Genomic DNA, 26,909 nt, shown 5'->3' on the forward strand with positions numbered 1-26,909 from the left:
CAAAATACAGTCATTTGTGGAGAATTTTAGTGACACTTTAATAATAATAGTTAAGAAGATTTGACTTTAAAAAATGGTTGACATAAAAGGTCTTTCAACAGAAATATAATGCAAGACATTTAATTTTAAATTTTGTAGTAGTTACATTAAAAATGTTAAAGAAACAGATGAAATTAATTTTAATAATATATTTTACTTGACCCAATATATCCAAAATATGATCATTTCAACATCTAATCAATATAGAATATATTAGTATTTTATCTTCTATTGCATTATCTTCAGATTTCACAGTATATTTTACACTAATGAAGCATCTCAACTCAGATGCTAAATTTTCATTGAAAATATTTAATCTGTATTAGAATTTCATTGCAATTACCAGTGAAAAGTAGATTCACATACCCATGTTGTTTCAAATATATTAGAAGTTTTTCTAATAAATTTAATTAAAAATTCAATTCCTTAATGATAGTAGCACACCAAGTGCTCCAAATCATGTGACAGCCTGTGCACCTTAAATTTACAAAATGCAACATGCCAAATTTATTACATTAAAAAATCCCACAAATAGCTAGAGGCTTTCGTGTTAGAAAGAACAAGTATATAAATTGGCAATAAAATTTAAATTAATTAATTAGCTAAATAATAAATAAGTAAAAGTCAGCTGCTTTAAAGAAAGTTATCCTGGTTAGAAAAAAGTCAGATGTCATCTGCTTTATAATAATCTGAAGCTATTTCTTTTAAAAGCTGTTTTCATTATTATGTAGACTGGTTTATAACATTCTAATCATTACCTGAGAACATATCTATGGTATAATACACTAATTTTATTTTAAATTTTAAGGGAATTAAAATAGCCACAGTGCAATGACCTTATGTAATTTACTCTATCAAAATGATGTCTAATGTATTTTTAATTAATTTATTTTTGACCAAAGGGTATTTTTTTGGATCTTCCACCTTTCAGTGAGCATTATTTTGTGGGAGTTCGGTTTTTATCTGTTGTTTAATAACCAAATTTCATTAAGGTATAATTCACATACAACATGATGAGCCTATTTAAGGTTATTATTCAACAAGCTTTGACAATATATACAATTATGTAACCACCATGCTAAATAAGATATAAATTATCTTATTTTAAGGTGATACAAAATATCACCTTAAAAAAGTTTTGTCATGCTTCCAACAGTTGCCCCAATACCCACTGTTCTGATTTCTAACACTATACATTAACTTTGTTAATAATACAATATCTATACATCTAGTATGTATTCCTTTTTTTGTGTGGTCTGGATTCTTTTGCCAGCATAATATTCATAAGATTTATCTGTGCTGTTGTGTGATTAAGTAATCTGTTTATTATTCTTAACTGAGTAGAATTCCAATTTTTCATCCATTCTGTTTATGGATATTTGTTTTTCTCTCAATTTCTAGCTATTGTGAATAAATCTGCTATGAGTATTAGCATACCAGTCTTCATGTGGGCATATGTTTTCATTTTCTTGGGTAAATAACCAAGGGTAGAATGGTACATCACATGGTTCTATTTTTAGCTTCATTAGAGCCTGTCACACTGTTTTCTGACATGGTTATATCACTTTACACTCTAACTTGCAATGTATGAATTCTATTTGCTTTACATTCTTGCCAGCAACTAGGGTTGCTCATCTTTTAAAACTGAACCCATTTTAGTGAGTGTTAGTGATATCTTATTGTGGTCTCAAGAATATCTTGACTGCTTTCATTGCCACACTGTACAATTCAAACAATCTCGTTTCTCCTTTAATTGATTTACCTGTTTGTTTTCTAAAATAGAATATACAAAGGAGGAAGAGAACCAAGTGTCAAAATGCTGAGTGAGTGAAAATTTCCTGAAGAGCCAAAATGAGAACCAAATCGAATTTACTAATATCTTGCTTCTTTTATAGTTTAGTTATGCTGCTAAGTCATTTCAGTCATGTCTGACTCTCTGCGACCCCGTAGGTGGAAGCCCACCATGCTCCCCCGTCCCTGGGATTCTCCAGGCAAGAACATTGGAGTGGGTTGCCATTTCCTTCTCCAATGCATGAAAGTGAAAAGTGAAAGTGAAAGTGAAGTCGTGTCCGACCCTCAGCGACCCCATGGACTGCAGCCTTCCAGGCTCCTCCATCCATGGGATTTTCCAGGCAAGAGTACTGGAGTGGGGTGCCATTGCCTTCTCTGAGTTTAGTTATGACATGTTATTTATTGTGGAAAGAGCACAGGACTTGGATTCAGATTCCTTGAGTTTAGGTTCTAGCTTTACCACTTACTTAGTTGTAGAACCTTGAGGAAGTCTTTTGACCTTCCTGAAGAAGTCATTTGACTTCCATGAAGGTGTGTTTTCTTTTTTGTTGTTTTGTTTTTGTTTTTGTTTTTTTTTAATTAATTTTATTTTATTTTTAAACTTTACATACTTGTATTAGTTTTGCCAAGCATCAAAATGAATCCGCCACAGGTATACATGTGTTCCCCACCCTGAACATTTTCTTTTTAATAAAATGCAGATATCTGTGGTCTCAATCTCAAAGCACTGTTATGAGAATCAAATGAAATTAATATACCAACATGAGGGTTTATTACAAGGTCTTTGAACAAATATAAACATTTAGAAGTTCTCCAGAGAAGATGAGAAAACTCCTTTCTGGTGCTTCAGACGTTAACCACGGAATCCACTGTGCTCTTAGTGACATATTAGAGAGGCATCCGGGTTCTGGAGTATAAAAACCCAGGTTCAAACTCTCTTAGCTGCAAGATCATCAATTATTTAATTTTTACAGCCCTCTATTATCTCATTTATGAAATAAATGATAGTTCTGTTGTTAAGTTTCAATGTGAAATATATGAAGGGTCCAGTAAAGTGTTTGGCATGTAATAGGCACCAGTAATTACTGGTTGTTGACGCAGTTGTTTTGTTTAATGCACATTTCCAAATTAGCTAGGCATCACAGCCAAAACCTAAGTATGTGTTCATCAAATTCTTAATGCTAGCATGCTCAGATCTCATTTATGAGGAAAATAGACTTTAAAGGGATTTCTTCTGCAAGTTTTTTAAATCTTTGTGTCATATATGTCAAATAAAGTCAACCCACTATGCAAGGTTGTTTTTTTTACTGTGTAGTACCAAAAATCCAATGAAATATTTTCATCTTGAGCATGTAAAATACTAGATGCACAGAGCCTTTGTGGTCCCTGAGTGAGACTGAGCCATTCCAATCAACCGTTGGTCCTGTTCTACCATCTTTTCAGAGTTCTGGGATATCAATTGACATTACTGATGTTATGATTAGTGTTCCTCAATTCCCTATATACATGTCAATAACCCTGATGACCACAGTGTATCTTTCTCCTTTGCTTATCTAATACCCTCACGTTCACTGCCAAAATCTGCAGTAAGTGCTGAAAGGTTATTTGCTGTGTTTAAATTAACTACTCAGCAGTGATCTTCAAGGTAACATTAGAAGGAAAAAAAAGAAGACTTCGTTATGAACAGTAATTCTTACCTGTTTGCATTTCGAAGCACATCAAATAGATTGCTTAGTGTGCTGTCATTCTGGAACACATTTGGAAAACTGGAGAGAAGCTCCCACACAGCTGTCTGTTCTTGTACTTGTGAGAAAAAGGATAGCACTTTAACCATTTCCTGAAACATTGTCTTCTGGTTGTTTGGATCACGTGATAGCTTAAAAAAATAAAACCACAGACAGGGTGAGACGAGGCTTCAATATTGTAACCACATGGCTGACTGTCTTTGAAAACACTGAAAGTTGAGAGTTTCAGTTAAGTAATTCAGATTTTCATTTCGTTTGAAGTAATCCTTTACTTCAGAGAAGGCTATGGCACCCCACAAGAGTCCACTCTTGCCTGGAAAATCCCATGGATGGAGGAGCCTGGTAGGCTGCAGTCCATGGGGTCGTGAAGAGTCAGACACAACTGAGTGACTTCACTTTCACTTTTCACTTTCATGCATTGGAGAAGGAAATGGCAACCCACTCCAGTGTTCTTGCCTGGAGAATCCCAGGGATGGGGGAGCCTGGTGGGCTGCTATCTATGGGGTCATACAGAGTCGGACATGACTGAAGTGACTTAGCAATCCTTTACTTGGAAAAACTATAACCATTTCAAATGTTCTTACATGTAATTTATTTTTGCTTTTATTTCCAATATTCTGGGAGGTGGGTCATAGAGGATCCTGCTGTGATGTATGTCAGAGAGTGTTTTGCCTATGTTCTCCTCTAGGAGTTTTATAGTTTCTGGTCTTACGTTTAGATCTTTAATCCATTTTGAGTTTATTTTTGTGTATGGTGTTAGAAAGTGTTCTAGTTTCATTCTTTTACAAGTGGTTGACCAGATTTCCCAGCACCACTTGTTAAAGAGATTGTCTTTAATCCATTGTATATTCTTGCCTCCTTTGTCAAAGATAAGGTGTCCATATGTGCATGGATTTATCTCTGGGCTTTCTATTTTGTTCCATTGATCTATATTTCTGTCTTTGTGCCAGTACCATACTGTCTTGATAACTGTGGCTTTGTAGTAGAGCCTGAAGTCAGGTAGGTTGATTCCTCCAGTTCCATTCTTCTTTCTCAAGATCGCTTTGGCTATTCGAGGTTTTTTGTATTTCCATACAAATTGTGAAATTATTTGTTCTAGCTCTGTGAAGAATGCTGTTGGTAGCTTGATAGGGATTGCATTGAATCTATAGATTGCTTTGGGTAGTATACTCATTTTCACTATATTGATTCTTCCAATCCATGAACATGGTATATTTCTCCATCTGTTAGTGTCCTCTTTGATTTCTTTCACCAGTGTTTTATAGTTTTCTATATATAGGTCTTTAGTTTCTTTAGGTAGATATATTCCTAAGTATTTTATTCTTTCCGTTGCAATGGTGTAATTTAATTTTTCCTATAATTTTAGATGTTGGCATATTTAATGTTTGGTTAACAAAACCATTTATACAAAATACTTTAAATTGGGTTTTGGGAAATTAAAATTAATTTCTTAAAATAAAATTAGCTTCTGAGTAATACATTGGTTTTTCTCTAGGATCTAGTTTAGGATATATAGAAAAATACTCTCTATATCCATTAGTAGTGCCTGCTCAGTCTCTAAGTTGTGTCTGACTCTTTGTGACCCCATGGACTGTAGCCCACCAGGCTCCTCTGTCCATAGGATTCTCCAGACAAGAATACTGGAGTGGGCTGCCATTTCCTCATGCAGATCCATTAGTAGACCTTATATTATTTGCATAGAAAACCTTTAAAATTTAGGTGTTTTATGTATAAATGTGTGAATATATATATATATATATATACACACACACAAATATATGAAAATGTTTACTATTACAATTAAACATGCTTACAAAATATTTACAAAGTTCTGTTGCAATACAAGGAACTTTAGTTATAATAATGATTTATAGTGAATATCCTATAGTCACATCTTGTACTCTAAGCAAACAAATAAAAGAAAACCATGATCTTTACTCTTGCTCTGGATCACAGGTCCCAGATAATAACTTCAGAAGTATTTTCTTCATTATATTCCCACCTCAAGCAATTTTCTTAATAAGCTCATTCATACTAGTAGTCAGGCTTTCAGTCAGTTCAGTTGCTCAGTCGTGTCCGACTCTTTGAGACCCCATGAATCGCAGCACGCCAGGCCTCCCTGTCCATCACCATCTCCCGGAGTTTGCTCAGACTCACGTCCATCGAGTCAGTGATGCCATCCAGCCATCTCATCCTCTGTCGTCCCCTTCTCCTCCTGCCCCCAATCCCTCCCAGCATCAGAGTCTTTTCCAATGAGTCAACTCTTCGCATGAGGTGGCCAAAGTACTGGAGTTTCAGCTTTAGCATCATTCCTTCCAAAGAAATCCCAGGGCTGATCTCCTTCAGAATGGACTGGTTAGATCTCCTTGCAGTCCAAAGGACTCTCAAGAGTCTTCTCCAACACCACAGTTCAAAAGCATCTTTAGTTGGATCTTAATTCAAGGTCTTTCATGCTGAAAATGTGATTTTGAACAAGGTATTCTTAGCCACACTTTCTATATGGCTTCTGAGTTTGTTGAGATAGAGTTCTAAGTGCTCTACATTGAATTGGCGTTATGATAACAATGTTTCTAATCCAGTTCATTTGGAAAACTCAGGTTAATGAAGAGTAATTTAAGCATTCTGTACTTCAGTTCAGTTCAGTTGCTCAGTCGTGTCTGACTCTTTCCAACCCAATGGACTGCAGCTCGCCAGGCTTCCCTGTGTATCACCAACTCCCAGAGCTTGCTCAAACTCATGTTTATCAAGTCAGTGATGCCATCCAACCACCTCATCCTCTGTCATCCCCTTCTTCTCCTGCATTAGTGAGTCAGTTCTTCATATCAGGTGGCCAAAGTATTGGAGTTTCAGCTTCAGCATCAGTCCTTACAACGAATAGTCAGGAATGATTTCCTTTAGGATGGACTGGTTTGATCTCCTTGCAGTCCAGAGGAATTTCAAGAGTCTTCTCAACACCACAGTTCAAAAACATCAGTTCCTCGGTGCTCAGCTTTCTTTGTGGTCCAACTCTCACATCCATACATGACTACTTGAAAAACCATAGTTTTGACTAGACGGACCTTTCTCAGCAAAGTTATGTCTCTGCTTTTTAATATGCTGTCTAGGTTGGCCATAGCTTTACTTTCAATGAGCAAGCATCTTTTAATTTCATGGCTGCAGTCAACATCTGCAGTGATTTGGGCACCCAAAAAAATAGTCTGTCACTGTTTCCGTTGTTTCCCCATCTATTTGCCATAAAGTGATGGGACCAGATGCCATGATCTTCATCTTTTGAATGTTGAGTTTTAAGCCAGCTTTTTCACTCTGTTCCTTCACTTTCTTCAAGAGGCTCTTTAGTTCTTCGCTTTCTGCCATAAGGGTGGTATCATCTGCATGTCTGAGGTTATTGATATTTCTCCTGGAAATCTTGATTCCAGCTTGTGCATCATCCAGCCCAGCATTTCCCATGATGTACTCTGCCTATAAGTTAAATAAGCAAGTTCACAAAATACAGCCCTGACATGCTCCTTTCTGAATTTGGAACCAGTCCATTGTTCCATGTCTGGTTCTAACTGTTGTTTCTTGACATGCATACAGATTTCTCAGGAGGTAGGTAAGGTGGTCTGGTATTCCCATCTCCTGAAGAATTTTTCACAGTTTGTTGTGATCCACATAGTCAAAGGCTTTGGTGTAGTCCATAAAGCAGAAGCAGATATTTTTCTGGAACTCTCTTGCTTTTTCGATGATCCAACAGATATAGGCAATTTGATCTCTGGTTCTTCTGCCTTTTCTAAATCCAGCTTGAACATCTGAAAGTTCTCGGTTCACGTACTGCTGAATCCTTGCCTGGAGAATTTTGAGCATTATTTTGCTAGCATGTGAGATGAGTATAATTGTGAGGTAATTTGAGTATTCTTTGACATTGCCTTTCTTTATGATTGGAATGAAAACTGACCTTTTCCACTCAGTGGCCGCTGCTGAGTTTTCCGAATTTGCTGGCATGTTGAGTGTAGCACTTTCACAGCATCATCTGTTAGGATTTGAACTAGCTCAACTTGAATTCCATCACCTCCACTAGCTTTGCTCATAGTGATGCTTTCTAAGGCCTACTTGACTTCGCATTCCAGCATGTCTAGCTCTAGGTGAGTGATTATGCATTGTGGTTATCTGGGTCATGGAGATCTTTTTTGTACAGTTCTTCTGTGTATTCTTGCCACCTCTTCTTAATAAGTTCTGCTTCTGTTAGGTCCATAGCATTTCTGTCCTTTATTGTGCCCATCTTTGCATGATATGTTCCCTTGATAACTCTAATTTTCTTGAAGAGACCTCTTGTCTTTCCTACTCTATTGCTTTTCTCTATTTCTTTGCATTATTCACTTTTTATCTCCCCTTTGGAACTCTGCATTCAGATGGCTATATCTTTCCTTTTCTCCTTTGCCTTTAGCTTCTCTTCTCAGCTATTTTTAAGGCCTCCTCAGACAACCATTTTGCCTTTTTGCATTTCTTTCTCTTGGGGATGGTCTTGATCACCACCTCCTGGAATGTCACAAACCTCCATCCATACAATAAAATTCATAGGATCAAAGGGGAAAAACGTTAGATGTGAACATGTTGAGTTTATTCTCATTTATAAAGTTTTGAGGCAACTCAAAAATTTTGATTTTGTGAACTCTTATTGTATGTGAAATTTCATTTAAAAAAGATGATCAGTATCTTATTTTCTTATTTTCACATTATAATTTAAGACTAGCATATGAAAAAGGTCATTAGCACTTCATATAATAAAGTTCTTGTTTCTAGTGTATAATATTTTGGAAAGAGGGATATATTCTTTCATAAAAATCAAAGTTTTAAATTAGGTTTTATCTTAGAAGAAACATTTAAAAGATTACCCATTATTCTAGCTTCTGGAATTACCAGGCTCTGAGAATTTAATTATTAAACTTACATTACATCCTGAGTAATCTTACTTAAAAATCTCAGAGAAAACAGTCAATCTTCATTCACCATAAACCAAGGTCAAATTTCATCTCCAAAGATGAGATTCTACCTCCATATTAACCATAAAGCAATATTTTTGGTTTAATGGATCATTTCAATCCAGCACATTTAAATGGAAAGTAGTCATTGCTTAGAATTTGACATCATATGTGAACCTCTGTGTGATGAATTCGTGCCAAATGTGAGCCAGTATTTCAGTCAGCATTTTCCAGTCCATGAGACCTATGGACTTGCTCTTTGAATCAGTTTGAGTTGCTTTGTGCATACAAGAATGGAAATGATACATTTCCTGCTATTGTTATGAGACCCTGATCATATTAAAATGTTTACACTCACCTGAGAGAATTGGTTTGTTAGTTCTTGGAGAGAAGACTCTAAAAAGGTCTTGTTGGACAGGCAAAATATATTAAGAACATTTTTCCCTAGAGTGGTCCAAGAGAAGGCATAATCAGCAATATAACCTGGATAGTTCTCACACAGTTCTCTTCGTATATCTTCTGAAGTTGAATTTTGCTGTAAAAGCTAAAAATGTGTGTGAGAAAAGTGGTATAACAATGTTAGTAAATACAGATATCAAATATACTAGCCTTCAAGGAAACGAACCTGTCTACATAATAGCCATTTTAAATTCCTGCATTATAGCAACTATGAAATTAAAACTAAAATACATTGGGTTTACCCATGAAAATCCCTGAGAGAATATGTGACTATAGTGATTATTGTCATCTTTATGATTTAAAATATTCATATATGATTTTTTTAACTGAACTCATTTCTTGTATCTGACGAGACAACCTAATATACTAGATCTTCTCTGACAAAAATCTTCAGGCTTAAAAATCTTAGCTTTTCCTGGGCCTTTAGCATCAGAGATTTAGGGGTCCTAACAATTTGTGACACCTCATGGGGAACTGGCCAGGATTTCTGGAAGACTTCCAAAGAGGATGAGCTTCAGAGTCTAGTCTCAAGATCAACAGTGTTTATTTAGAAGAAGTAGAAAAACATGGATTATGTTTCACTGGAAAAGCAATAATTTCATTTATGAGTTATGCATTAAAAAAAAAGAAAAACACATATATGAAGATACACAGAAGTATGTAATTACCAAAGGCAATAATTGGAAAGCATTTTTATAATGGAGGGCCCCCATATATTTCACAGTACAAGCTAGTCACAGATGTAGCACTATTTTCAGTTACAATATTGATCACATTCACCATTATTAAGTTGTTTAGATATTTATAGAGCCAATTACAGTGAGTTGCAATATTTAATGCACCCTTCCTAATAATTGATTCTTACAACCTGTCAGGTGAAGGCTAACCACCTTCATCCTTCCCCTTTTATATCACAAAATCTACACTATGCCTTCCAGTGATTCAACTTCTAAATATAATGAAATAAGACAGGATCCATTTACTCTAGGATATACTCTAAGTGCCAGGTCTTCTAGTCATTCATCTATATCTCTTTCCTAACGTCACATATAAATTTACTCCAAAATGATTTCTCTACTTATTCTTGCAAGGGTTGCAGAAAGCAGTAAACAGAAAGAAAGAGGAATCAGAGAGATTGCTGACACAGACATCAATATGTCATTCTAATTTTTATATCCTTTCTCTGCTCCAACTACTCTGAAAATATGTATCTATACATAGAAAATTCATTTTTTACTTATCTCCACTGGATATATGACTTTGTGCTGCCTCACAAAATTCTGAAATTTTATTCCATCTGAGAAAGAGAACCTGGGAATTTCAATACAATATAGTGTGGTGTTTTTTTTTTTTTTTTTTTTGAGAATAGCATTGCTATTTTAGCTATTAAAGAATTTAACTGATATAATACAAGACTGTTTGCTTCTAGTATTAGAATATAGAAGAATTGGAGTGGAATAAAATCATAAATAAAATAAAATTATTAGAATATGGAAGAAATGGAATGGAATAAAATAACTTTTCCTAGTTTACACCCTGATATGACTTGTGGAGGCTTTATACCAGAATTAAGTGGGCACATGGGGGGTTCCTCCGTTACACAGGGTGATTTAGGTACCTCAACTATTATCTACATCAGGATTTCAAAATCTAGACTAAACTGACTGTGAAGGTCTTATATATCATCTAGCACTGGCAGAATTGCCTTGATAGGTATGGTGACTTTTCCATACATTTTGAATTGTTCTTTGGTTTACTGACATAAATAAGTTTATTAAGATGCCTCAGTTCTACATAATGTCAATTCAAGGGGAACTAATAGACACATATTAAGTAGCAGTGGTTAAGGTCACAGGAATATGAATAACATGAATAAAGACCAGGGTTATGTCTCCATGTTTCAGATGGAAGAAATGTCTGCTAAATAAGATGGAGATGTATTATTAAAATTCTTTTGTGTGTGTGTGTGTGAGAGAGAGAGAGACAGAGAGATAGAGAGAGACAGAGACTGAGAGAGAAACAGTCCCTCTATGGCAAAATGTTGAAAGTGATCTCCTCTTAATTTCTGAAGAGCATGCAAAGCAGGACTCAAATGCCCATGGGCCAGCCAAGTAACTTAAATGTATGAATCTGGTTGGATAAAAGACCATAAGGAAAAGTGGGGATTTCAGTTAACAGAAGGGTACCTCTTCGGTCTAAAGGCATTCAAATTCAATTTCTTACAATCCTTGTATATGTGCACACGTGCACATGTAGCTCATAGGTTGCCAGTACACACCTCTTAGAAATGATGTTTATCATTTTGCAATCTGGAATCTTAGAGAGGAAGGTGAGTAAACCAGACAGAAATCCATAGGTAAGCTCTTTAAGCCATGCTAAGGAAAGGGATTTTATTACTTTGGAGAGATATTTTTTATAGCTCCAATTTTTCCAAAAGCATTATTAGTATGGATGAGGGAGCGAGTCTGATGGCTGCTCTAGCTTCATTTGCTTTCATACAGCATTTTTTCTTCCCTGCTTCAGAAAATTAAAAGATCACATATAATGCCACCCTATTTTTTTTACCAAATGAAAATCTTAAGTTCAATTAAGGGACTTAACAGGGAAGTAAATAAATATCCAAGACTTTAAGGAATTTAGAATGTCTCTAAATTAAGCTTTTTATCAAAGAGCTCCTAAGAAAAGAATCTCTCTGAGATATTACTCCAAATGGGAGTACTCTTCCTATGAGGTGCTTGTTTACCTGCTTTTTATTATGAGCCCAATATAAAGCTGATTGAAATTACCTTTTCCAAACTAAGAATCTGGGCAAGCACTTGACTACCATTGAATGTATCTGTTCCAATACTTTCCAGATCAGCACTTGGACTAGGAAATACTGTGGCTGTTGTAAAAAGAAAGAAAAGATTAGCAAAATAAACACACAAACTCACACACACACACACACACACACACACAAGAATCCATAAATATCACTTACGCTTTCATATACTCCACAAGAAATGTGTTCAAATATGCACCTTCCATGAAAGTTTCCTACTGGCAAAATGCTGAATCCAATCAGTTTTTCCTTTCACATAAAATTGTGATGCTTTTGGTCTGCTCTTGGGTTCTTTCCAATCATTCTAGATGTCATTTGCTTTCATTCCAGTTTATATCATTAAACTTTATCACCAATATTATTGCCTAATAAACGGAATCATTTCAGTGCAAGCCTAGAGGATCTGAGGTGCCTCCACTAGCCCCACAATCCATCACACCCAACATCTGGTTGAAGAATCTGCCAATGCGCAATACACATCTGGTGATAATGTGTTTTTTTTTTAATTATTCAATTGGGAGGCTAAAATCTGCTTAAGATCATAAATTCTCTCCTCCCCAAAGTGGTTTCTGAATGATATTTCAGATCAAATAAATGGGAGGAAGCAATTAGTCCAGACTACAGTATACTCTAATTAAGTAATTCCCAAAGTGGTCTCATCCAATACCATTTATAATGTGGCACAGTGTTCTGGGTTAGGAACATTAGCTGAAAAAGTATGTTCAGATCTATAGCATTCATTAGCCAGTGTATTGACTTTTATAAATTTTGGATAGAAATACTTTATTACCCTCACAACAAAGAATCTTAATATTCAAAGATACAGTGACCAACATCAGCGGGACCTAGACTGACCCAGAGGGATGGTATGGGGAGGGAGGAGGGAGGAGGGTTCAGGATGGGGAACACATGTATACCTGTGGCAGATTCATTTTGATATATGGCAAAACCAATACAATATTGTAAAGTTAAATAAAATAAAATTAAAAATAAAATTAAATGCTCACAGGGCTGAAGAATTTACATTCCTCTAGACCAAAGCAATACATTTGTGAGATGACTGGCCAGAAATATAATCCATGGCTATTGCACAGAGCAAAGCTAACTGGCCCACAACAGTATGATCTTATTCTTCTGTTCTTTAGCCTACTCTGTCAGACACCCAGAGATCATTCACCACAGCATGTTAACTCCTCAAAACCATTCACAAATGTATTCCTACTACAATAACAAAAGATTTTTTTTTCATGTGGCTCATCAACTTAGACTGGAATATTAGTGTCATAGAATCTTAAATATCACATGGCATTTTTAAAGGTTCTTTTTCCCCCCCAGAGCACCAATCATATTCTAACATAGAGGAATCTCTGTTTTGTTCACTAATATACCTCCAATAGCTCGGACAGTACCTACACGATAGCAGGCACCTAATGAATATTTGCTAATGAATATGAAACGCATGCTGTCTTGAGAGTTTATTCTCAATTTGTGGCTTCTAATAACTGTATCTCAGGAACATCTGCAGCAGAAGTACCTGAGCAGAAGGTTCAGGAAGCTCAGCATGTGGTATTCTGCACACTAACATCCGAGGGCCACTGGCTTAGCTGTGAGTGAAGGAAGCACACAGGCACGATGAATGACTGTGACACTGAGTGGTGAGCGGGAGGAAGAAGACTGTTAGCTGGAAAGTCCCACCCTGACAGTCGGTCTAGTACGAGCTCAGCCGGATGACTGCAACAGGGAGGGTGCTTAACCTTGTTGGGCTTCATACTCCTCACAAATAAAATGTAAAGCTCAGACAAATCTCTGAGACTCCATTCAGTATGTTTTATTGCTGGACATTCTAACCATCACAGTGTCATTTAACTGTAGACAATGGAAGAGTTCCTGGTCAGTTGTCGGAAAGTGTGTAATTCTCAACATTATATTAGTACCATTTAGGCTTTTGCTCCTAGTGTGTATCACAGTAATAACTTAATTTCCAATTATTCTGAAGACCTTTGCATGATGGCACCACCACACTCAGGCAACTGTAAGGAGTGTTTAGATCTCTCAGGATAGGCTGGGCATTCCATCTTTGCTTGAATTGTTAAAAGTACAACTTTTAAAGATGAGACCTTTACTGGTTGTTCCAAAAGGCCTGTTCTAAACTAGACAGAAGAGGATAGCTTACCCGGTGATGCATGCCTTTTTTGTGGAACTTCAGTACTCTGGAGTGATAAATTGCTGTCCTTCTCCAGGTTGGATGACTTTCTCAGAATTTCACTAGAGAAGAAAAAGCAAGAACTCTGTATCATTCACATTAATTTCAGTTAGTTACAGCAAAGTGTTATGTGGTAGATTCCAGGGCTCCCCTAGGACTTTCAAATTTTTAATCTACTTTCCAGGATTTTATGACAAAACTCACTTCACCATATATCAATGAATATATAAGGAGTCCTACAAAGTAAATTTTTCTTCAGAGAAAATGGCCTAGATAAGGTTGAAATAGTTTTTTTTTTTTTTTACTATATTCTTACAGTAAAAAAGAACATAGAGCTAAACACCAAAAATATTTACAATATATATATATATACTTTCTTTTAAAAACATGGTGGATCCCAAACAGATGAGAGTCAAAGACTGCTTTGGGTACTGAAATAAAGGTCTGCTTATTTGTCAACCTTTAAAGGAAAACAAGTTTCTACGTTAAATTATAGATAGCATTTTGAAGATTATCAAAGATGAATACTTTCAAGAAAGATTCAAAGAAGAAGGGGCAGAACACACATCTATGGTTTATCTAATTTTAAGGAATAGGGACAGCAACAAAAACCAAAGGGAAAGCAACAAAGATCAAAAAGAGCAAAGAAAGAGCAAGAGAAAAGACTGAGTAATAAATAGGAGTGGGGGAGGAAAACAAGAGGTGATAAGAAACTAAGGAAGTATGAGCTTGGAGAAGCAAAAGCTACATCTCCTCCATAGGGGACATCTTGCCCATTTCCCCACATTCAGGTAAAAGCCCTAAAACTACTTCTTCAAATATTCTTTCAACACCAAAGACAAGTTCATCCCTTTCCCAGAAAGCCACTGGCTCAACAGTTCTGAACTTACTCAACAGAAAATGGCTCCTCTGGACAAGGAACTCTAGAGGCTTCTTTTCTAACGGGACCTGCCTTGAACAGGAAGTGGCCATAGTTACATGGCGGTCCATGCATCCCATGTTACAGGAGTGGGGAGGTGGTTCACCTCCTCTTAGGTGGTCCTGGTATGGCTTTTTGTCAGGGATAGAGCATGGGATATCATATGTGCTTTGCAGTTCATCATCCTGAAAATTTCCCGGGTTTATTTTGTATTTACAGCATGTAGTGTGATGGCATACATACTCTGCCACTGCACAATTATTATCTGTAAACTCAAAATGGAAACCACAAAGTAAATGTACAACAGCAAGCATTGTGGGTAAAAACATGAATTAAGGCTGTAAGGTAAAATTCAGTTTATCTCCTCCAGGAAAGGTAATTGGTTCTTTTAGCTCCCTATTACGGAGAAGGCAATGGCACCCCACTCCAGTACTCTTGCCTGGAAAATCCCATGGACGGAGGAGCCTGGTAGGCTGCAGTCCATGGGGTTGCTAAGAGTCGGACATGACTGAGCAACTTCCCTTTCACTTTTCACTTGCATGCATTGGAGAAGGAAATGGCAACCCACTCCAGTGTTCTTGCCTGGAGAATCCCAGGGACGGGGGAGCCTCGTGGGCTGCCGTCTATGGGGTCGCACAGAGTCGGACACGACTGTAGTGACTTAGCAGCGGCTCCCTATTAAATTGCTAAAGGAGGACAGGAAGGTAGCCAGTCTTACTGAGTTCAGGGTAATCTCCGACCATGCTTATAGACAAAGAACTCTATGCTTCTTAGACAATGAATGGATTTCCATTATTTTACACAATTTAAGCACTTTGTACCTACTGAGTTTATATCAATTTTAAGTGTACTATGTTTGCTTGTGTACCTATTCCTATCACTTTTCCATTTTAGGCTGTGACATCTTTGGAAGTAGGCACCATGATGATCTTTTTATTTGAAACATCTAGTATATAAAACTGAAGAGCTGATTAAATAAAAATAGATGTTGTTGCCAGAGTGTAGAAGAACTTTGGAGTTAGTAGGTATCTTTCAAATTCCATCTCTGCCTCTTCCTAAAAAATTGCAGCCTCATCTATAAGTTAGGAATGATACACCCACCTTGCAAAGCTCTTGTGAATATTGTGTGATGTGTACTTATCGAGTTCCTATTGGGGCCCTGTCATCATAGATACTCACCAACATTAACTGTCAAAGTGCCCACAAAGATGGTACAAAGACACAGCCTTCACCATCAGTATGCAGTTGAAACCCCACACTTATGTATCTATGGTCCTCACAAGATCCTTCTAGAATACTCGAAGCTTCAGGATCTCTGGACATCAAATGGATGTACCCTTATTATTCATAAACTGGGGCGTGCACACAATGGCTGGTGAGGTGGGAAGAGGCAAAGGGCCTAACCCAGAATTTTATAACCCTTTCTTCATTTTTAAATTTAATTTCTTTATCAGTTTACTCATAAGAGGAATTTACTATTTGAAGGAATGATCAATTTTCTCTTTGGTCTGTAAAACTCTTAGGAAGAGTCTATCTACAATGCACTCTGTTGGCAGATGGCACATGACAAACACTGAATAATGTTAGCTTCCATTGAATTATTGAATTCAATAATTGAATTGAATTATTGCATTCATTGAATTATTGAATTTCACTGAATTATTCCACTGAATAATGAAGAATTATTTTTCTTAATTATTAGCTTCCATTAACTATCTGATAGTAAGGAAGCAACATTTTTATTTATTTATTTTTATCCTTTTTAAATTTTAATTTATTGTTTTTATTGACAGATAATTACTTGACAGAATTTTGTTGTTTTCTGTCAAACCTCAACATGAATCAGCCATAGGTAAGCATATATCCCTTCCCTTTTGAACCTCCCTCCCATCTTCCTCCCCATCCCACCCCACTAGGTTGATACAGAGCCCCTGTTTGAGTTTCCTGAGCCATACAGCAAATTTCTGTTGGCTATCTATTTTACATATGGTAATGTAAATTTCTATGTTACTCTTTCCATACATCTCATCCTCTCCTCCACTCTCCCCATGTCCATAAGTCAATTCTCTATGTCTGTTTTTCCATTAGTTCAGTTGCTCAGTTGTGTCTGACTCTTTGCAACCCCATGGACTGAAGAATGCCAGGCTTCCCTGTCCATCACCAACTCCCAGAGCTTACTCAAACTCATGTCCATTGAGTCGGTTATGCTGTCCAACCATCTCATCCTCTGTTTTTCCATTGCTGCCCTGTAAATAAATCCTTCAGTACCATTTTTCTAGATTCCGTATGTGTGTGTTAGAATATGATATTTATCTTTCTCTTTCTGACCCACTTCACTCTATAATAAATAGGTTCTAGTTTCATCCACCTCATTAGAACTTACTCAGATGTGTTCCTTTTTATGGCTGAGTAATATTCTATTGTGTATATCTACCACAGCTTATTTATCTATTCATCTGTCGATGGACATCTAGGTTGCTTCCATGTTCTAGCTATTGTAAATAGTGCTGCAATGAACAATGGGATACATGTGTCTTTTCAGTTTTGGTTTCCTCAGGGTATATGCCTAGGAGTGGGATTGCTGGGGCATATGGTGGTTTTATTCTTAGTTTTTTAAGGAATCTCTATACTGTCTTCCATAGTGGTTGTATAAATTTCCACTCCCACCGACAGTGCAAGAGCGTTCCCTTTTCTCCACACCCTCTATTGCATTTGTTGTTTGTAGAGTTTTTGTTGATGGCCATTCTGACTGGTGTGAGGTGATATCTCACTGTAGTTTTGATTTGCATTTCTCTAGTAATGAGGGATGTTGAGCATTTTTTCATGTGTTTGATAGCCATCTGTACATCTTTGGAGAAATGTCTATTTAGGTCTTTTCCCCACTTTTTGACTAGGTTGTTTGTTTTTCTGGCATTGAGTTGTATGAGCTGCTTGTATATTTTGGAAATTAATCTTTTGTCAGTTGTTTCATTTGCTATTATGTTCTCCCATTCTGAGGGCTGTCTTTTCACCTTGCTTATAGTTTCCAGTTTTCCCAGCACCATTTATTGAAGAGGCTATCTTTGCCCCATTGTATATTCTTGCCTGAAAAAAGCAACTTTTTAAAATAGCCTGGTCTGCCTCCCTTGTTGCACACCTGGCTCTGCAAAGATCCTTGGAAGAGGAAGCACCCAAAGATGGCAACACATGCATAAACATATAATCAATCTTACACTGCATCCACCATATTTAGTCATAAACTCACAAACATTTATTAAATTCCCAGGACATATAGGGGGTAAGACAAATTTTAAAAAAAAAACAGGGATTATAATATGTTAATGATAATAGCTAAGGAAGGATATGGCCAGGGGATGATGACCACACATGAATGGGGGTGCTAAATTAGAGTTATCATTTGGATTTTGTATAGAGCAAGATCCTAGACTCATTACCTAATTCATGGCTCTTGCTACCTTGAAATCTTTTTGTTCATTCTTTCACTACACTAGTGGTTTCCAACTGGGGGCAATTTCTGGCCCCTCCCCTGCTCCCAGGGGATATTTCACAATATCTGGAGACATGTTGGCTGTTAACACTGGATAGGAGTGATGCTACTTGTATCTAGAGGCCAGGGATGAGGGTAGAGACCAGGGATGCTACTAAACATTCTACAATGCACAGCACAACAAAGAATTCTCTGGCCCCAAGTAGCAACACTGTACTAGGCTATGACAGAGAAGTGGATTTATTCAATGACGACTTACCCCTCATCAACTCCCTAGGACCAACTCAGGAGATTTAAAAATCCTATTCAGGAATTCAGAATAGGTATAAGGAAGTCTGAGAGAATCTTTCTCATACTGGATATCTCTGGGAGGTATATTAAGGCACTATGCAAAACTTAGGTGCCTCTTGAGTCTAGCATGTAAGCTCATCTGGATCCAGAAAATTCAATCTTCTGGGTGAGGCAAAAAAGGCTGAGTCAAATCTCCAAGTGGCCCATGGCATCATTTTGACTTTTACCAGACCCAGTTCACATGTCCAGTACCAGGGAGATGGTTAAGAGCATTGCCACTAAGATGCTGAAGAAGTGGATTCTGACTCTACCACATTTATAGTGCTTTACTTCAAAAGGGAATTAATAAGGGGAACATCTTGGATTCAAAATGTTAAACTTAAGATATTGGGAAGGAATCTAGGCTGAGTAGTTTTATTTCTTCTCAGACATGTCTACCAACAGTTCCTTTTGGGAAATGTCACATTTATAATATCATCCTAGCGGTAGGATTTATGCACTTATACTGAATGTCTTTGTATTTCCTGTGAGTGGGAAAGACTACCTGTGTGGGTGGCATCCATGTGCACCATGGTAATTCTGTCTTTGAAAGGAATTGCTTCTAGGAAAGACACATATGGCAAATCCTAAAAAGAAAATTCTGACATTTTTTTTGTCTCTAAGGATTAAACTTATTCTATTTTCCCTTTTCCCCCTGAAATATAGTTATACAGGTAATACAGTGACACCTGGAAAGAAGGTGTGAAACATGCTCCAGGCCCAGTTCTGACTCCAGCCTCAGATGACAGGTGTTACTAACTTTAGGGACAAATAAGAATGTTATAACGGCATTAAGGCCTCCTTGGTTATACAGTCGTCCTTCCTGACTACCCCCGAGCAGAAGTCATTCACAGGAAAATTTTAACTTTTTCATAATTTCTTGAATTTCGTCCTCGTGTTCATTCCTTCAAGGTCTTCCCTATTCAGATATAATCCCTGCATGCCCATGTGCATGCCCATGTTCAACATGCACCTCTCTTCCAGGTGGCTCACTTGCCAATCAACGATCAGTCAAGGTGTTAAGATTTAGAAATGCCTTAATATGTTGCTCTGTCCAAGGGCTTTTTATATTATTTGCAGGGACTTTGGAGATGTTATATCTGAGCTAATACATTTCTAAAAGTTTTCAGAGGCACCATGGTGGGGCAGATGAGGAAATGTCTTTGGGGCAGATGCACATCAGAAGCGTGTAGAATATGGGGGAGGAGATAACATTGCAGTAGCTTTCAGATAACCCTGTACATACTATGTTCTACCTAGCCCTGACAGGGAGAGTAATCTGGCAACATCACAAAGGAATTTGTAATTCTGCCATCACGGTCAGTAGCAAAGCTGTCTGCCTATTCCTTTAAACTGACTATACAAGGATCACCATTAATTTCTTTCTTAGGCTCTGAGATTCTTTTTCTATGTTGTTGCTGTTGTTTAGTCACTAAGCAGTGTCCAACTCTTTTGCAACCCGCTGGGTTGTAGCCCACCAGGGTCCTCTGTCCATGGGATTTTCCAGGCAAGGATACTGGAGTGTGTTGCCATTTACTTCTCTAAGACAGCTTCTCGACCCAGGGATTGAATCCACATCTCCTGCATTCGCAGGCAGATTTTTTTACCACTGAGCCACCAGGAAAGCCCTTCTTTTTCTATTTCAAATATACCTTCCTCTAGTCTGGTAACTACCACCCTATCTGACCTTCATGATCTCACCCATAGAGGTCTCTGGAGCACTCTTCTGATATCTCCCCACCCAACCCTCTCTCTACTCCAATAAAATATCCAACAGTAAGATATATATTCTTCAGACAGAAACAATGTCTCAGAGTGCCTATATAACTATTCACCATCTGTTGTCTAATGTTTTAGGCACAGTGAGAACGAAACAGTCATCACATTTACCATGTGACAGATTAATTTACCTGTTTAGTAGTTTCTGTCTTTCTCTCACCAGATTTTAAGTTTTTATGGGAATCCAGCATGTAAGGTCATCTGTATCCACAGTAACTTGGATAGTCTCCAGCACATGTACATGTTCAATACATTCTAACTCAATGAATTAACAATTTTGCCTGCATGGCAGTTAAAGACTTCCTTCCACTTTGTTTTTGATAAATGATGTTTTCACCTTTATTTTTATACAGATACTCACTAAAATGATTACTAGATGGTTATCCATTACTCTGAAATTAATACAGTTATGAAACCTAATACATCTTACTTCATGTTCATAGTCAAATGAGGATGCATACCTGTTCTATTTCCAGTTACCCCAGATTCCCAATAATATCTTTAGTTTCTAAACACATACATATTTTTCACTACTAAACAAAAGCCTTGGTACTTTAAAAAAAATGCCTCTGAATAGAATCAGATTTGCTGTGTTTTAGTTTCTATAGGAGCCATTTGATACTACGAACAAAGGTATGAATTTGGAAACCATGGGTCATGGATGAGTGTCAACACGACAGAGACAAGGAGTAAATCCATAGAGGCAGTTGCCCAGCAGGAGCTGCAGGAAGGCTGAATTGTTTCTCCAAATAATGACCCTGGGAGCTCTGCAAGATGATCTTTGCCATTTGCCAGCTGTGTGAGCAACAGCACAGTCAGGAGCCCCCACTGTTCTGATGTATTCTTAGAGGCAGTGCAGGGAGGAAGGACCATAAGGGTAAGTCCTGTGATGTTGGATCATCCCTTGTGCAAAAGAGCGAGAAAACAATAAACGTGATCATCTCTTCTTTCAGACAGCTAGTTACAGTTGATGCTGAGTTGGTGGTCGAATTTTTTTTAAACCACCTCATCCTTAAGCTAATGCTTAAAGAAGTATGAATTTAATAACAGAAGACTGGTGCTAATGCAAAAATGCATCAAAACACCTGGCAACTGGCCAGTAAGTAGTGACCTCAGTGTGATCCTGTCTTTAAGAAGAGCATTCTATTAAACATGGTGGGCCTCCTTTGAGAAGGCCGAAGATAGCCTTTTTTCCCCTCACTTAGCAAACAGAAAAGGAAGACTGTTTTGTTTCTTAATGTGGCTATGCTAGTGAATCTTTCACCAAAGGGAAGCACTTTAGTGAAATGACCTACCCAGTATGGAATGGCTTACCTAGTTACCACGTCCCAGTTTCATTGTATGGCTATATAATACATAAAAATTAATAGCGTGGTGGGAGATATCATTAATGCAATTTTATTAGTGCATGTAACTTCCAAATTAAGCTCCAATTACTTGGTAGTTTAGAGAAAATACTGAATATACAGCAATATACAGCTTGAGCTCTAATCTGGAGATTAGAATAAAAGTGGAAAAAAAGAGACATGATCAGCTATCTAGAGAATAACCAACAGAAGCTAAAAATAAACTTGGACTTTAACCTTAGTTCTAAAATCAACTCAATGCTTCATCTCAGGGGGCTCCATAGAAATACACAGAAAAATACTTTTGGGGGGGTGATAATATGTATAGATAGACTTCTTAAATATTGATAACTATTCTCCTTGTTGTTAGTTAGTTCTTCATGAGAAAAAAAAAAGATACAAAGAAGAGAGCACCAAGTGGATCCAGTTTGTAAATAATGGACAGTAATTTCCCTCATATCGCCTCTAACACTTGGTTCACGAAATGTCCATCTCAAGTACAATTTCTCCATGAAGGTTTACCTGATTACATCAGCTGAAAGCTCTCTTTCTACTCTAAATATAGAGGATGTCTTGCTTCAATTTCCTCCTGGCATTCTTTTTTTGCACTATCTCCTATTATCACTCATTTATCATTTACCTTCTCCTGCTAGCCCAGATGGTAAAGAATCCATCTACAATGCAGGAGGCCTGTGCTGGATCCCTGGGTTGGAAAGAAGGGAATGGCAACCCGCTCCAGTATTCTTGCCTGGAGAATCCCATGAACAGAGGGGCCTGATGGGCTATCGTCCATGGGGTTGCAAAGAGTCAGACACGACTGAGCAGCTAACACTTTCACTTTCACTTTTCTCCTGCTAGAACACAGGCATAAATCATGCCTAACTCATCACTCACACAGGGACACAGAGACTGTGAACTAGTTGAATGAATAAAGGATTCATTCACTTTATCTCTACACTGAGTACCCGGGGGGACAATAGCTCTAGTCATCTTTTGTTCTCCTTGCAGAGATACACAACTAGCTGCTAGTTGAGGTAATGCTTGTATATGCTTAGAACATTAGTCTCACAAACAATATGCCATGCCATTTCCCTGTTTAAAAATTTCCAATGGCTTCTCATTATACTAAAAACAGTTGGCAAATTCCTTTCGTTTCCTTACCTGTTTGATGCTTCCTGCTCTTTCTCTGGGGTTTTTCATTTTTTTCAACAAATCCCTTACCCTTTTCATCATCCTGCACTATGTTCTATCTGTATTAGGCAAGTTTCTATTCCTCTAAATGATCAAGTGTGTCCCCATTTCAGGATCACTGACTGCTTCTCTGCCTGGGACTTTCTCTTCTAGATGTTCATATGCTGGTGCTGGCTTCTCCCGGTCCTTGTTGGTCTCCACTCAGATGTCACCTTCCAACAGAGGCCCTTCTTTTGCTATCCTATTTTCCTATTTAATTCTCACCTTTCAGTTTCTACCTCTTAATTTGCTCTATTTTCTTGCCGGAACATTTATTATTATTGGTGATTATGGGCAATGGCAACCCACTCCAGTACTCTTGCCTGGAGAATCCCATGGACACAGGTAGGGTGCAGTCCGTGGGGTCGCTAAGAGTCGGACACGACTGAGTGACTTCACTTTCACTTTTCACTTTAATGCATTGGAGAAGGCAATGGCAACCCACTCCAGTACTCTTGCCTGGAGAATCCCATGGACGCAGGAGCCTGGTGGGCTGCCGTCTACGGGGTCGCACAGAGTCGGACACGACTGAAGCAACTTAGCAGCAGCAGCAGCATGCTATTTATTCATTTGACTGCTTTTTTGCTTTTCCATTAGAATACAAGTAACAAAAGGGTAGAGAATTTGTTTGGTTCATCTCTGTATTACAGTGCCTAGAATGATGCCTGGCACACAGAAATTTCTCAGCCACTATTTCTTGAATATATTGATAAATAAATCAGTGAACATCAGAGCACTTTATGCATAAAGACTAAATTACTTATTGACACAATAAAAACCAGTGTGAACTAGCAACCCAACAATTACATTGTATCTCAAATCATTTCCAAAGATAATTCTTAACATGTTGATATTTTATGTTAAATAGCTTGCAGTTACTTACTCTCTCAAAGTATTACCCATACTAACTGATAATCAAAATCATGATGATAATATTGAAGGAGAAATGGTGCTACATGCCAATGAATTTAAATGAAAATTTGAGGGACAAAATATCTCTGATTACAGATAAATATCATCTTTTCTTGAGAAACACACAAAAAATTCTCTACCAAAATAATCTCATGGTTGATTCAGATTACAATGTTATTATTTCTACAAATGGTTAGGCTCTTGACTTCTACTAGATTTAAAATCTCAGGATGGAAAACTGAGGTTGCAAATGGTCTAGATTCCCTATCTTTATTCTTCAGCTTCTCATACCATAAAATAGGACACATTAACCTCATTTAAAGGTGGTTCTTCAATTAAGTATACTTCCAACTTTATTACGTTGATTTCTAGATCCCTATTTCCTTATTTGCATTTCCTGGTTTCTGTTATATCTAGTAGTACCACATAGAAGATAATATCCCTGACCTTGTCCTATATCTTATGTTTGTGATCCAGTCTTAGGGCAATGCCACTGACAATTTGAAGTAGGATAGAGAATCCCTGAGGGAAGTTAAGAATGACTGCCTTGACTATCCAGTATTTTTTTTCAATTAGAGTATAGTTGATTTTTTTTATAGTCAATTTTTGGGGGCTTCTCTGGTAGCTCAGTTGGTAAAGAATCAGTCTGTGATGCAGGAGACCTGGGTTGGATCCATGGGTCCAGAAGATCCCTTGAAGAAGGAAATGGCAACCCACTCCAGTATTCTTGCCTGGAAAATTCCATGGACAGAGGAGCCTAACAGGCTTATGGTCCATGGGGTCACCAGAGTTGGACACAACTTAGCAGCTAAACTACCACCATAGTTGATTTATAATCCTGTGTTAGTTTCAGGTGTACAGCAAAGGTGTACAGATGTATATACATGTAATCACCTTTTTCAAAGACTCTTTTCCCATATAGACCATTACAGAGTATTGAGTAGAGTTCCCTGTTCTATACAGCAGGTTCTTATAGCTATCTATTTTATATATAGTAGTGTGTATATGTTTGTTCCAGTCTCCCAATTTGTCTTTCCCTCTCTTATCCCTCAAGGGAGCATAAGCAAAAACTGAGTAATTCATCCAAAGTGGATTATACCTAATTCCACATAAACATGGTAATTCCAGTTTGCAACCACTTTGTTCTTTCATATTTAGATCATCACATTTGTAGATATAGAAAATAAAATTGTATATCTAACCTAGGATGGCTTCCCATATATTTCATAAGGAAACAAGACTTGATCTCTCAAAGCAACTAAATACACTTGGGAGATGCCCCTACCTGTCTTTAAATAGTGCTCCGTTAATTCCTTTCCTACGAAGCAGGTCTTGTGGCCCATAGGGTGTGTCTTTGCATTTAGAGTCTGTGTCACAGAGTAGGGTTTGCAGGAACGGGAAGAATCCAGTACTAGGAAGGTTTCGAGGTGCAAGGTAACCTGAAAGTCAAAAAAAAAGCAAACAGTTATTAAATCACTATGATGTTTCCTTGGGACGGGAAAGAGGTGCAGTAACCATTCTGTGAAATTATCTTCTGGATTATGACTGTTTGGGTCCCCCATGGATCAAAAGACTTTAAAATGCTTGTTGCCCCACAAATTTCTCTTCCTGGGATTTATTCTAAAGAACTAGCTGCAAGAATGTTTGCTGGAGTGTTAACAATAAATCCATATTATATTATCCATATAATAAAATGCAATGCAACCAATAAAAATGTCAAGTAATATAGATATTTATAATACATTGCTAATTTAAAAGAGTAGATCAGAAAACAGTATGACCAGAATAGCCATAATTTTTTCAAAAATATATAAATATATGTGGTATATTAAAAAATCTGGAGCAGGGCTTCACTGGCGGTCCAGTGATTAAGACTCTGTGCTTCCACTACAAGGGAAGTGGGTTTGATCCTTGGTCAGGAAAATAAGATTCCTACATGCCAGGTGGCAAGGTCAAATAAACAATAAATAAGTTTTAATAATAAAAATAAAAAGTTCATTCTCTAAGTCTGTGAGTTGGTTTTTATTTTATAAATAAGTTCATTTGTATCATTTCTTTTGAATTGGAGGAATTTTTTTTCCTTAGTGGTATATTTCACATGACCTTGTTTACTTTCATTTGATTATATATTAACTATTTTTTCCTACAATATACATATCTTCTTTTGTAATCAAAGGCATTATAAATGAAGCCAATCTTCCAGATGCAGGAAATATTTTTGATGTCCTCAAAATTTTAAATTATCCTATACACACAATATTTTCTTCCTATTTAAAAACCAATAATAATGATATGAATGAATATGCAGATAGTCCCTAATATTAAAGACACAATTATTGTAGCAGTTAACCGGTTTTATAACCTTTAAAATTTGCTTTATAAAATATGATGATAGCATACACGAGTTAAGCCACATGCAAGCTGTGAATTACAAATCTTTTCACAAAATTAGGTTAGGTACTAAAACACTGGCTTCCTGCTAATAATATGACCTGCTGATTGTAAAGAGGTCACAAAACTAGTATTGATCAGCTGAACAAATCACCAAAAATTTGTAAGGAAATCTTTAAATATTTTTATTATATACCACTTGATATATATAAAATATGTCCAATGTATATGTAAGTTATAAAGCATAATAAATAAATTAAGTGGCTCTACAAAAAAAAAATGAATTTTCAAAAAAGCTTTAGAAACCATGAGGATAATTTTGACCAAAGACTGAAAAGTGAAACCTTAAGTTCTCATGAACCTATTAAAATGAGTGGCAGTACAGATGTTTTCATTATAAACATAAAGAATTTTTTTTAAAAAAGAAAAAATAGTAAGAGCAATGAGGCTAAGTATGCATTATTAATAGAAAGAATAATAAGTAGAAATTTAAGTAACT

General features: G+C 36.9%; 1 protein-coding gene across 1 annotated transcript in view; it reads right to left on the reverse strand.

The window, feature by feature from the left end:
• The window catches only part of ABCA12 (ATP binding cassette subfamily A member 12), a 200,977-nt gene that overhangs the window by 110,749 nt on the left and 63,319 nt on the right, over positions 1-26,909 (reverse strand). Inside the window, exons 3-7 of the mRNA XM_055573389.1 lie at positions 25,305-25,458; positions 13,987-14,078; positions 11,779-11,876; positions 8,892-9,077; positions 3,528-3,706 (exon numbers count right to left, since the gene is read on the reverse strand). Of these exons, the coding sequence (XP_055429364.1) occupies positions 3,528-3,706; positions 8,892-9,077; positions 11,779-11,876; positions 13,987-14,078; positions 25,305-25,458 (709 nt within the window). The remainder of the gene's footprint in view (positions 1-3,527; positions 3,707-8,891; positions 9,078-11,778; positions 11,877-13,986; positions 14,079-25,304; positions 25,459-26,909) is intronic.

This window comes from Bubalus kerabau, chromosome 3, assembly GCF_029407905.1.
Source record: "Bubalus kerabau isolate K-KA32 ecotype Philippines breed swamp buffalo chromosome 3, PCC_UOA_SB_1v2, whole genome shotgun sequence".
NCBI classification, from domain to species: domain Eukaryota; kingdom Metazoa; phylum Chordata; class Mammalia; order Artiodactyla; family Bovidae; genus Bubalus; species Bubalus kerabau.